We start from the raw sequence: 12153 nt of genomic DNA, 5'->3' as shown, positions 1-12153 counted from the left end.
AGAGAGAGAGAGAAGGAAGGAAGGAAGGAAGGAAGGAAGGAAGGAAGGAAGGAAGGAAGGAAGGAAGGAAGGAAGGAAGGAAGGAAAAGAAAGCAAATATAAAGGCTCATGCAAATCAAAGATGTGATAATTGATAATTGAGCCTGGGCTAAATCCCCCCTGTGCTGCAAAGGCAGCGGGACACAGAGGGAAGGCAGATGGACTGGATTCCAAGATTCCCGTAGGGCAAGATGGCCAAAGACTCCCTGCCACTGCCCGGGGATAAGTCAGTCTGAGTGAGATGGAGTGGGACGGGCTAAGAATCTGAATGTGTCATGGTCTGTTCCTGCACCTTGCCCTAGTGTTTACCCACCACCTGCTTGCAGGAAACAAGAAGAGCAGGGCCCACAGCTGGCCAGCTCCCCTCCCCTCCAGCCTGTCTTCCAGGAAGATTCCTTCACCAGCCCTCTTTCCATTGCTCTAGGATGCAGATGTCTCCAGCCCTCGCCTGCCTAGTCCTGGGCCTGGCCTTCGTCTTTGGTGAAGGGTCCACCGTGCACCATCCCCCATCCTACGTGGCCCACCTGGCCTCAGACTTCGGGGTTAGGGTGTTTCAGCAGGTGGCGCAGGCCTCCAAAGACCGCAACGTGGTTTTCTCACCCTATGGGGTGGCCTCGGTGTTGGCCATGCTCCAGCTGACAACGGGAGGAGAAACCCGGCAGCAGATCCAAGCGGCCATGGGATTCAAGATTGATGGTGAGCCACGGGACACTGGGGGAGGTGGGAGGCATGCAAAATAGACCAACCAGAAGCCAAGGAAAGGCTGGCTCTGGCTTAGCCGAGCCAAGCCCCATACAGCTGTGCTTCTTCCCACTACACCCCATCTTCTTCCCACTACACCCCAAGTCATTGGACCCTTGAATCGCCAAGGGTGTCTGGCCAGTGGATTTACCACTCATTCACCACCACATGATCTTAACCTCATTAAGCCTCAGTTTGCCCATCTATAAAATGAGGATCATAAAAATACCAACCACAGAGGGCTGTCCTAAAGAATTCATGGGCCGGGCACGGTGGCTCACGCCTGTAATCTCAGCATTTTGAGAGGCTGAGGCGGGCGGATCAGGTCAGGAGATTGAGATCATCCTGGCTAACATGGTAAAACCCCGTGTCTACTAAAAATACAAAAAAATTAGCCAGGCATGGTGGCAAGCGCCTGTAGTCCCAGCTACTCAGCAGGCTGAGGCAGGAGAATGGCGTGAACTTGGGAGGTGGAGCTTGCAGTGAGCCGAGACCGTGCCACTGCACTCCAGCCTGGGCAACAGAGCGAGACTCTGTCTCAAAAAAAAAAAAAAAAAAAAAGAATTCATGGAATTGCACTTGTGAAATGCTTAGCACAGCCATCACTATAAGAAAAAAATCTAAGGCCAGTCATAGTGCCTCGTATCTGTAATCTCAGCACTTTGGGAGGTTGAGGTAGGAGGATCACTTGAGGCTAGGAGTTCGAGGCCAGCCTGGGCAATACGGTGAAACCACGTATCTACTAAAAATATAAAAATTAGTCTGATGTGATGGTGTACACCTGTAATACCAGTTACTCAGGAAGTTGAGGCATCGGGAGGTGGAGGTTGCAGTGAGCTGATATCGCACCACTGCACTCCAGCCTGGGCGACAGAGTGAGACTCTGTCTCAAAAAAAAAAAAAAAAAAAAAATTAAGAAAAGAAAAAAACTAAGGTCAGGCAAGGTGGCTTATGACTGTAATCTCAGCATTTTGGAAGGTTGAGGCAGGAGGATCACTTGAGGCCAGAAGTTTGAGACCAGACTGAGCAACAGCGAGACCCCTGCCTCTACAAAAAATTTAAAAATTAGCCAGATGTGGTGGCACATACCTGTAGTCCCAGCTACTTAGGAGGCTGAGGTGGGAGGATGGCTTGAGCCCAGGAACTGGAGGCTGCAGTGAGCTATGATTGCACCACTGCACTTCAGCCTGGACAACAAAGGGAGGCCCTGTCTGGAAAAAAAAAAAAAAAGGAAGAAAGAAAATATTTAGGGTTCATCCAGGAGGTGGAGGTTGCAGTGAGCTGAGATCACATCATTGCACTCCAGCCTGGGAGACAAGAGCAAAACTCTATCTCAAAAAAAAAACAGGAAGAAAATATTTAGGGTTCATAACTTAAGAACAGAGAAAAATATTCTAGCCCAAAGAGAGGGTTGGGATCTGAGACGTTTGAAGAAAGGAAGAGATACAGAAAAGAGATTTTGTCCTGGAATGAAATCTCCCTCCAGAGAGCCCTGGGAAAGCACGGTAGCCCCCATTCATCAGGGTGGAGCCTCTTGTGGGGGAAGTGGGCTCGGCTGGGAACCCTCGATTCAGCACGAGCCTGACATGTCTTCTCCTCTCTGCCCCTGCACAGACAAGGGCATGGCTCCCGCCCTCCGGCATCTGTACAAGGAGCTCTTGGGGCCGTGGAACAAGGATGAGATCAGCACCACAGACGCGATCTTCGTCCAGCGGGATCTGAAGCTGGTCCAGGGCTTCATGCCCCACTTCTTCAGGCTGTTCCGGAGTACGGTCAAGCAGGTGGACTTTTCAGAGGCAGAGAGAGCCAGATTCATCATCAACGACTGGGTGAAGACACACACAAAAGGTGAGCAGGCAGGGAAAGGAAGCCCGTTCCTCGGGCCTCAAGAGAAAGGGAATTTGGAAACAAATCCATATATCCCAGTTGGGTGCAGTAGTTCACACCTGTAATCCCAGCCCAACACTTTGGGAGGTCTAGGTGAGAGGATGGCTTGAGGTCTGGAGTTTGAGACTAGCCTGGCCAACATAACAAGACCCCATCTCTACAAAAAATTTAAAAACCAGCCGGGCATGGTGGTGCACACCTGCAGTCCCAGCCACTTGGGAGGCTGAGGTGGGAGGATCACTTGAGTCCAGGAGTTCAAGGCTGCATTGAGCTATGTTTGCAACACTGCACTCCAGCCTGGGCCACAGAACAAGACCTCATCTCTAAAAAAACAAACAAAAACCAAATCCACATATCCTAAACAACGCTCCTTTTCAGCATTCTATTCTCTATGGACAGAGGGCTGGATGCTTTAAGAACCAAATCTTAGGCTGGGCACGGTGGCTCACACCTCTAATCCTAGCATTTTGGGAGGCTGGGGCGGGCAGATTGCCTGAGCACAGAAGTTCGAGACCAGCCTGGCCAACATAATGAAACCCTGTCTCTATCAAAAATACAAAAAATTAGCCAGGTGTGTTGGCGCCTGCCTATAATCCCAGCTGCTCAGGAGGATGAGGCTCAAGAATCACTTGAACCTGGGAGGCGGAGGCTGCAGTGAGCTGAGATCGTGCCACTGCACTCCAGCCTGGGTGACAGAGCAAGACTTTGTCACCAAAAAAAAAAAAAAAAGGAACTAGACGGGTTCATTTAAACCCCTGACTGCAGCCCTTTGACATACATCCAGTTGAGGACTGTGAACTCTGGGAAACATCTAAAAGGCTTGAAAATTTTGTCTAGGCCGGGCGCGGTGGCTCACGCCTGTAATCCCAGCACTTTGGGTGGCCGAGGTGGGCAGATCATAAGGTCATGAGATTGACACCATCCTGGCTAACACGGTGAAACCCCATCTCTACTAAAAAATACAAAAAATTAGCTGGGTGTGTGGTGGGCGCCTGTAGTTGCAGCTACTCGGGAGGCTGAGGCAGGGGAATGGCATGAACCCGGGAGGCGGAGCTTGCAGTGAGCCGAGATCGCGCCATTGCATTCCAGCCTGGGTGAGAGTGCAAGACTCTGTCTCAAAAAAAAAAGAAAAATTTGTCTAACTTCAGCCGGGCGTGGTGGCTCACACCTGTAATCCCAGCACTTTGGGAGGCCGAGGCAGGTGGATCATGAGGTCAGGAGTTTGAGACCAGCCTGACCAACATGATGAAACCCCATCTCTACTAAAAATACAAAAATTAGCCAGGCATGGTGGCGGGTGCACGTAATCCCAGTTATTCAGTAGGCTGAGACAGGAGAATCACTTGAACCCAGGAGACGGAGGTTGCGGTGAGCCAAGATCGCGCCACTGCATTCCAGCCTGGCGACAGAGTGAGACTCCATCTCAAAACAACAACAACAAAAAAAGCTGTCTAACTTCCTGATCTTCCTGATCGTTGGTTTTCCCACAGGGATGATCAGTGACTTGCTTGGGAAAGGAGCCGTGGACCAGCTGACACGGCTGGTGCTGGTGAATGCCCTCTACTTCAACGGCCACTGGAAGACTCCCTTCCCCGACTCCAGCACCCACCGCCGCCTCTTCCATAAATCAGATGGCAGCGCTGTCTCTGTGCCCATGATGGCTCAGACCAACAAGTTCAACTATAGTAAGTCCAAGAGCCCCTTCCCCACAGCCCACAGCAACTGCATCTCATTCCTGGGGTATCCCAAGGAATGCCCAAATTGTCGCCCTCCGACAGGGAATGCTCCCCTTTAAGGGAGGAGAGACCCTAGAATATACTCCAGCTTTGACAAAGATTCTCCAAGCAGGAGACATCAGGATAATGGGAACAGAAGACAGGAGGTTTACCCCATGAAGGATGAAGCTGAAATCCAGAAATTCCCTCAGGGCCACATTTGTCCACCTGACTCCAGGGTCTCCTCTTCATGTATTGCTGGTGTGACTACCTGGGGATGAGAAATCCTGCTGGGGGAGTTGAGGTTAAGGGGATGAGGACTCCAGGTGCGGTGGCTCACGCCTGTAATCCCAGCACTTTGGGAGGCCAAAGCGGGTGGATCACCTGAGGTCAGGAGTTTGAGACCAACCTGGCCAACACGGTGAAACCCCGTCTCTACTAAAAATGCAAAAATTAGCCAGGCGTGGTGGCACGTGCCTGTAATCCCAGCTACTCGGGAGGCTGAGGTGGGAGAATCGATTGAACCGGGGAGGGGGAGGTTGCAGTGAGCCGAGATTGCGCCATTGCACTCCAGCCTGGGTGACAGAGTGAGACTCCTCAAAACAAACAAACAAACAAACAAAAAACAGAAGCTGAGGTGGGAGAAACATTTGAACCAGGATTCGGAGGCTGCAGTGAGCTATGATTGCACCACTGCACCACACTCCAGTCTGTGTGACAGAGTGAGACCCCGTTTCTTACAGACACACACACAGAGAGAGAGAGAGAGAGAGAGAGAGAGAAACTAGAAGATACTGAATTGGCAGAAGAGAAGGGAAATAGAAATTAAAATACTGAATGAATAGGGGAGCAGTGAACAGGGGATCTCCAAAAGCCAAGAGGGAGAGAGAGCCTGGCTTCCAGAAAAAGCGGAGAAGCCAGGAGAACTAGGTGAAAATCCAGTGCTGGGTTGCCGTCAGCGAGAGCTGGAGCCCTTTCCAACGAGCCATCTTGGTGTCTTCACAGCCGAGTTCACCACGCCCGATGGCCATTACTACGACATCCTGGAACTGCCCTACCACGGAAACACCCTCAGCATGTTCATTGCTGCCCCTTATGAAAAGCAGGTGCCTCTCTCAGCCCTCACCAACATTCTGAGTGCCCAGCTCATCAGCCACTGGAAAGGCAACATGACCAGGCTGCCCCGCCTCCTGGTTCTGCCCAAGTAAGTCACAACCGCTATCTCTCCCACCCACCCACCCACCCCTCTCTCCAGGCTCCCCAAAGTCGCCGCCCCCCAGGTTGAATTTCCCCGATCTGTGACGTTTGCAGGGCAGGGACATGCATGTGTGGGAGGCTGATGGGAAACTGTAGCCTGGGTTTGATTAGGAGCCTTGCAATCATCCCTCCCCCTGTTTCTGCTGGAGGGCAGGGGACAGCTCTTCCCGACCACACCTCCACATTGACTATCCCCCCAGAATACTCAGCAAAAGCCCCCAAAAGGAGAGCCAGAGAAATGAGAGAGGTAGGGGCCCAATCAGTCCACATCTACTTAAGGTCGCCCCACCAGCACTCCCATCCCCCACCCTTTCAAGTCAACATCCAGACAAAAGAAATCACTTCCAAGGACAGAGCAGCTCAAAGCGCAGCTTCTAGCTGGGGTTCCAAGAAAGCAGATTTTTCGAAATCCTTCTGCAGAAGAAGGCTGGGGCTGGGGAACTCCAGAATTATAGGGAAGCCTCCCACCACGCTCATCCCAAATTTCCAGATGCTACAAGGCCAGGCTTGGGGAAAGAAGAGAATGTAGTTGGTTAGCCAGTGCATGCTCTCACTTGCATCCTCTCTCTCTCTTCCTCTTTCCCCACCCACCCGTCGGCTCATAAAAATCGAGGTAATTAGTCGTGCCCTAGTGAGAAGCAGAGAGTGCTCAAAGGCCCCCTGCCCCCTGCTTGGGTCCTCTTCAGCGTTAGCTCTCAGAAACACAATCTGCAGAACAGATTTTTGTTCCAACATCCTTGCAGGAGAATTTGCCCTTAGCTTCCCCCGCCCCAGCCAGGCTGAATAAAATTATGCTGAAACTACTGTCTTATTTGAGGAAAGTAATTAGTCATAGGTGGGAGGGGGTGGGGAGATTGCAGAAGAATGTTCATGAATATTAGGATTTCCAGCAATAAGGAGGACTTTGTAAACAGCTTTAGAAAAAGAACGAGGTCGGCTGGGCGCTGTGGCTCATGCCTGTAATCTCAGCATTTGGGGAGGCCAAGACGGGTGGATCACTTGAGGCCAGGAGTTCAAGACCAGCCTGGCCAACATGGTGAAACCCTGTCTCTACTAAAAATACAAAAATTAGCCGGCCATGGTGGCAAGCGCCTATGAGCCCAGCTACTCGGGAGGCTGAGACACGAGAATTGCTTGAACCCGGGAGGCGGAGGCTGCAATGAGCTGAGATCACACCACTGCACTCCAGCCTGGGGGACAGAGCAAGACTCTGTTTAAAAAAAAAAAAAGAAAGAAAGAAAGAAAAGAAAAGAAAAGAAGGCCGGGCCCTGTGGCTCACACCTGTAATCCCAGCACTTTGGGAGGCCTAGGCGGGTGGATCACGAGGTCAGGAGATCAAGACCATCCTGGTGAACATGGTGAAACCCTGTCTCTACTAAAAATACAAAAAAAATTAGCCGGGCATGGTGGCGGGCTCCTGTAGTCCCAGCTTCTCAGGAGGCTGAGGCAGGAGAATGGCGTGAACCCGGGAGGCAGCGGAGCTTGCAGTGAGCCGAGATCGCGCCACTGCACTCCAGCCTGGGTGACAGAATGAGACTCCGTCACAAAAAAAAAAAAAAGAAAAAGAAAAGAAAAAAAGGAAGGAAAGGAGAGGAGAGGAGAGGAGAGGAGAGGAGAGGAGAGGAAAGGAAGAGGAAGGGAGGGGAAGGAAAGAAGGGAGAGGACCAGGCCTCCCTCTCCAAACTTCACCTCCATTCCTATTCTGGCCACTTGATTTGGGGGACACCTGGTAGGGGACGGGGAAAGGTGCAGGCTGCCAGCCAAAGGGGACCCCAGCTTGAGCAGCCTCTTACTGCTATCCGCAGGTTCTCCCTGGAGACTGAAGTTGACCTCAGGAAGCCCCTAGAGAACCTGGGAATGAGCAACATGTTCAGACAATTTCAGGCGGACTTCACGAGTCTTTCAAGTAAGAGGACCTTCCTTTGCTTTTTCTTACCCCAGTGGAGTGCGGGGGCCCCTAAGAGGAAAAAGGAACCTCTCCTTGAGAGTGGCAGCTGATCTAATCCTGTATCCACATCTGTTTCAGACCAAGAGCCTCTCCACGTTGCGCAAGCGCTGCAGAAAGTGAAGATCGAGGTGAACGAGAGTGGCACGGTGGCCTCCTCATCCACAGGTGAGTCTGGCTCAGGTGAGGCTCCATGGGCCTGTCACCTCCATCACCCTTCAGGATAACTGGTCCCCAGACCCAGGAAGGACCCCGCATCCCTCTCCACACAGATCTCTCTGCACAGAGCAGCTCTGTCTGTGCTCAGCCATCACCCGTTCCCCACCTGTTTCTCAGCCTGGAAAACGGGCTTGGGACCATGGAACCCTGTTTCCTCACCTGATGGCTCCTAAGTTCCCTGACTGTGAAAAGGCCTCCTAAAGGAAAACCCAAGTTGTTCCCACAGTGGGAAGTAAACTTAAGAAATGTGCTTATCAGGCTGGGCGTGGTGGCTCACACCTGTAATCCCAGCGCTTTGGGGGGCCAAGGAGGGTGGATCACTTGAGGTCAGGAATTCGAGACCAGCCTGGCCAACATGGCAAAACCCTGTCTCTACTAAAAATACAAAAATTAGCCAGGCCTGGTGGCGTGTGCCTGTGGTCCCAGCTACTCGGGAGGCGGAGGCAGGAGAATCACTTGAATCCAGGAGGCAGAGGTTGCAGTGAGCCGATATCACACTGCTGCACTCCAGCCTGGGCAATAGAACGCAACTCTGAAGTAAGAGAGAGAGAGAGAGAGAGAGAGAAGAAAAGAAAGAGCTTATCAATAAGCCCTTAAAGGATTTAGATAAATGTGTGTAAGGGAAGAGCTGATCCATTGCTACCAAGCTCCTGGAGGAAACCAGGTCTCAGAGGATGTCCCTAAACTTTTAAGGTTCATATTCAGGAAAACAACTTCCAGCTGGGCTCAGTGGCTCACACCTGTAATCCCAGCACTTTGGGAGGCTGAGGCAGGAGGATCACTTAAGTCCAGGCATTTGAGACCAGCCTGGGCAGCATAAGGAGACCCTGTCTCTATAAAAATTAGAAAAAAATTAGCCAGGCATGGTGGCATGCACCTGTAGCCCCAGCTACTTGGGAGACTGAGGTGGGAGGATCACTTGAGCCCAGGAGTTCGAGGCTGCCGTGAGCCATGAAGGCACCACTGCACTCCAGCCTGGGCAACAGAGGGAGACCCTGTCTCTTAAGAAAAATGGTGGGGGGTGCCAGTGCCAGCATCCCTCTCTTCTAAGGCATTGTCCCTTCTCTTGCAGCTGTCATAGTCTCAGCCCGGATGGCCCCTGAGGAGATCATCATGGACAGACCCTTCCTCTTTGTGGTCCGGCACAACCCCACAGGTGAGCCTGGAACCCATCATGTTCCACATCCTCCCACCCATCCTTTCTCTCAGAAACTAGTCCCGACAGATGCAGACATCTCTCTACCCCTGAGAGGGCTCTGGGCAGAGAATCCATAACCCTACCCTGCTTCCTGTCCCAAGAGGAGGCCACCTTCTATCACCCACAGACAGTGCCGGGCCACCATCCCTGCTCTGTCACTCAGGCAGCTGAGACTCCAGACAGCTCACTCATCTGCCCAGATCTCAGTCCTTCCACCCACATCCAGCCCGATGAGCTGTCCCACTCCTTCCGCTTCTCAACTCCCACGGTTCTTCCATCCTCAGGAACAGTCCTTTTCATGGGCCAAGTGATGGAACCTTGACCCTGGGGAAAGACACCTTCATCTGGGACAAAACTGGAGATGCATCAGGAAAGAAGAAACTCCGAAGAAAAGAATTTTAGTGTTAATGACTCTTTCTGGAGGAAGAGAAGACATTTGCCTTTTGTTAAAAGATGGTAACCCAGATCTGTCTCCAAGACCTCGGCCTCTCCTTGGAGGACATTTAGGTCAAAATCCCTAGTATCCACCTGGAACCCTGGGAGAGAAGTTTGAAGCACAACTCCCTTAAGGTCTCCAAAGCAGACGGTGACGACTGTGGGACCATCTGGGGCACCTGCTTCTGCCTGTCTCTCTGCCCACTCGGGTCTGCAGACCTGGTTCCCACTGAGGCCTTTTGCAGGACGGAACTACGGGGCTTACAGGAGCTTTTGTGTGCCTAGTAGAAACTATTTCTGTTTCAGTCACATTGCCATAACTCTTGTACTGTCTGCCACCGTGGAGGAGGCTGGTGACAGGCCAAAGCCAATGGAAGAAGCACCCTTTCATCTCAGAGTCCATTCTGGCACTGGCCACCCCTCCCCAGTACAGGGGTGCTGCACATGGCAGAGTGAATGTCCCCCATCACGTGGCCCAACCCTCCTGGCTTGGCTGTCTCCCTCCCCAGAAACAGTGTGCATGGGTTATTTTGGAGTGTAGGTGACTTGTTTACTCATTGAAGCAGATTTCTGCTTCCTTTTATTTTTATAGGAATAGAGGAAGAAAGGTCAGATGTGTGCCCAGCTCTTCACCCCCCAGTCTCTTGGTGGGGAGGGGTGTACCTGAATATTTATCATATCCTTGCCCTTGTGTGCTTGTTAGAGAGAAAGAGAACTATTAAGGAAAATAATATTATGTAAACTTGCTCCTAGTGTTTCTTTCTGGTCTGTGTCACCGTATCTCAGGAAGTCCGGCCACTTGACTGGCACACACCCCTCGGGACATCCAGCGTGATGGAGCCCACACTGCCACCTTGTGGCCACCCGAGCCCCTCGCGCCCCTCTTGTCCTCGTCTTTCTCCCCTTGATGGAAATTGACCATTCAATTTCAGCCTCCTTCAGGGGACCAAAAGGACGGAGTGGGGGAGAGAGACTCAGACGAGAACAGAGTGGTTTCCAATGTGTTCAGTAGATTTAGGAGCAGAAATGCAAGGGGCTGCATGACCTACCAGGACAGAACTTTCCCCAATTACAGGGTGACTCACAGCCGCATTGGTGACTCACTTCAATGTGTCATTTCCGGCTGCTGTGTGTGAGCAGTGGACACGTGAGGGGGGGTGGGTGAGAGAGACAGGCAGCTCGGATTCAACTACCTTAGATAATATTTCTGAAAACCTACCAGCCAGAGGGTAGGGCACAAAGACGGATGTAATGCACTTTGGGAGGCCAAGGCGGGAGGATCACTTGAGCCCAGGAGTTCAAGACCAGCCTGGGCAACATACCAAGAGCCCTGTCTCTTTAAAAATATATATTTTAAATATATTTAAATATATATTTCTAATATCTTTAAATATATATGTATATATTTTAAAGACCAATTTACGGGAGAATTGCACATAGATGTGAAATGAATGCAATCTAATAGAAGCCTAATCAGCCCACCATGTTCTCCAATGAAAAATCCTCTTTATTTGGGGTTTTTCTTTCTTTCTTTCTTTTTTGATTTTGCACTGGACAGTGATGTCAGCCACATACAGGATCCACAGGGGCGGTGTCAGATGCTATTGAATTGTGTTGAATTGTATGCTTTTTCACTTTTGATATATAAACATGTAAAAATGTTTCAAAAAATAATAAAATAAATAAATATAAAAAATATTTCAGGACAGTCACTGCCCTCACCTTCTCCATTTCACACCATACAAGAAATTAGAAGCCTAGGCCAGGTGCTGTGGTTCACGCCTGTAATCCCAGCACTTTGGGAAGCCGAGGTGGGTGGATCACCGGAGGTCAGGAGTTTGAGACCAACCTGGACAACATGGTGAAACCCCGTCTCTACTAAAAATACAAAAATTAGCTGGGCGTGGTGGCATGTGCCTGTAATCCCAGCTACTCAGGAGGCTGAGGCAAGAGAATCACTTGAAGCCAGGAGGCAGAGGTTGCAGTGAGCTGAGATTGCACCACTGAACTCCAGGCTGGGTGACAGAGCAAGACTCCCTCTCAAAAAACAAACAATAACAACAACAACAAACCCAGAAATCAAAATCCTGTTGGTCCATAGAGCTTATGGGTGGAAGGGAACTTCCTACATCCAGGTTGACCCAACATGGGGGTGTCCATGAAATGGTCACCTCAGCTCTACCACAAGCCCCAAGGATACGTTGATTCTCTGCCCCTGGGAATCATCTTCAAAAAGGAAAAAAAAATGCTCCCCTGCCATAAACTTTCCACTTATCCAGATGGGCCTGCTCATAAGTCACCGTCCCTGTGGGTTCCCAACTCTGTTCATGCCACTTCCTTCCAGCACCAAATGCTTCCCACTCCCCATTCTTCAAACCCAGCTCAAGTTCCAGTTCCTCCACCTAGCACTTCCCATGGATCCAGCCAATATCATTAGTATCAGGCCCGGAGCAGTGGCCCACACCTGTAATCCCAGGACTTTGGGAGGCTGGGGCAGGAGGATTGCTTGAGGCCAGGAGTTTCAGACCAGCCTGGACAACAAAGTGAGACCCTTCCTCTAAGAAAAGAAAGAAAGAGAAAGATAAAGAGAAAGAGAGAGAAGAAAGAAAGAAAGAAAAAGAAAGAAAGGAAGGAAGGAAGGAAGGAAGGAAGGAAGGAAGGGAGGGAAAGAAAGGAAGGAAGGAAGGAAGGAAAGAAAGAAGGAAAGAAAGAAAGAA

General features: G+C 50.9%; 1 protein-coding gene across 3 annotated transcripts in view; it reads left to right on the top strand.

Moving 5' to 3' along the window:
- SERPINE1 (serpin peptidase inhibitor, clade E (nexin, plasminogen activator inhibitor type 1), member 1) overlaps positions 1-11126 on the top strand; it is a 12045-nt gene extending 919 nt beyond the window's left edge. Inside the window, exons 2-10 of one of the 3 annotated variants that reach the window (XM_011985206.1) lie at positions 464-554; positions 600-735; positions 2395-2628; positions 4158-4352; positions 5388-5586; positions 7445-7545; positions 7666-7752; positions 8876-8959; positions 9286-11126. In XM_011985206.1, coding sequence (XP_011840596.1) covers positions 465-554; positions 600-735; positions 2395-2628; positions 4158-4352; positions 5388-5586; positions 7445-7545; positions 7666-7752; positions 8876-8959; positions 9286-9323 — 1164 coding nt within the window. In that variant the 5' untranslated portion in view covers position 464 and the 3' untranslated portion in view covers positions 9324-11126. Of the gene's footprint in view, positions 1-463; positions 736-2394; positions 2629-4157; positions 4353-5387; positions 5587-7444; positions 7546-7665; positions 7753-8875; positions 8960-9285 lie in introns of all 3 variants that reach the window. The other 2 variants (XM_011985205.1, XM_011985207.1) reach the window with 2 other exon arrangements.
- The last annotated feature ends 1027 nt before the right edge of the window (positions 11127-12153 follow it).

The sequence above is a fragment of the Mandrillus leucophaeus genome, unplaced genomic scaffold (assembly GCF_000951045.1).
Source record: "Mandrillus leucophaeus isolate KB7577 unplaced genomic scaffold, Mleu.le_1.0 Scaffold280, whole genome shotgun sequence".
In the NCBI taxonomy this organism is placed as follows: Eukaryota; Metazoa; Chordata; class Mammalia; order Primates; family Cercopithecidae; genus Mandrillus; species Mandrillus leucophaeus.
The sequence above is the reverse complement of the archived record's forward strand: the minus strand, read 5'-3'. Positions and strand labels throughout refer to the sequence as shown.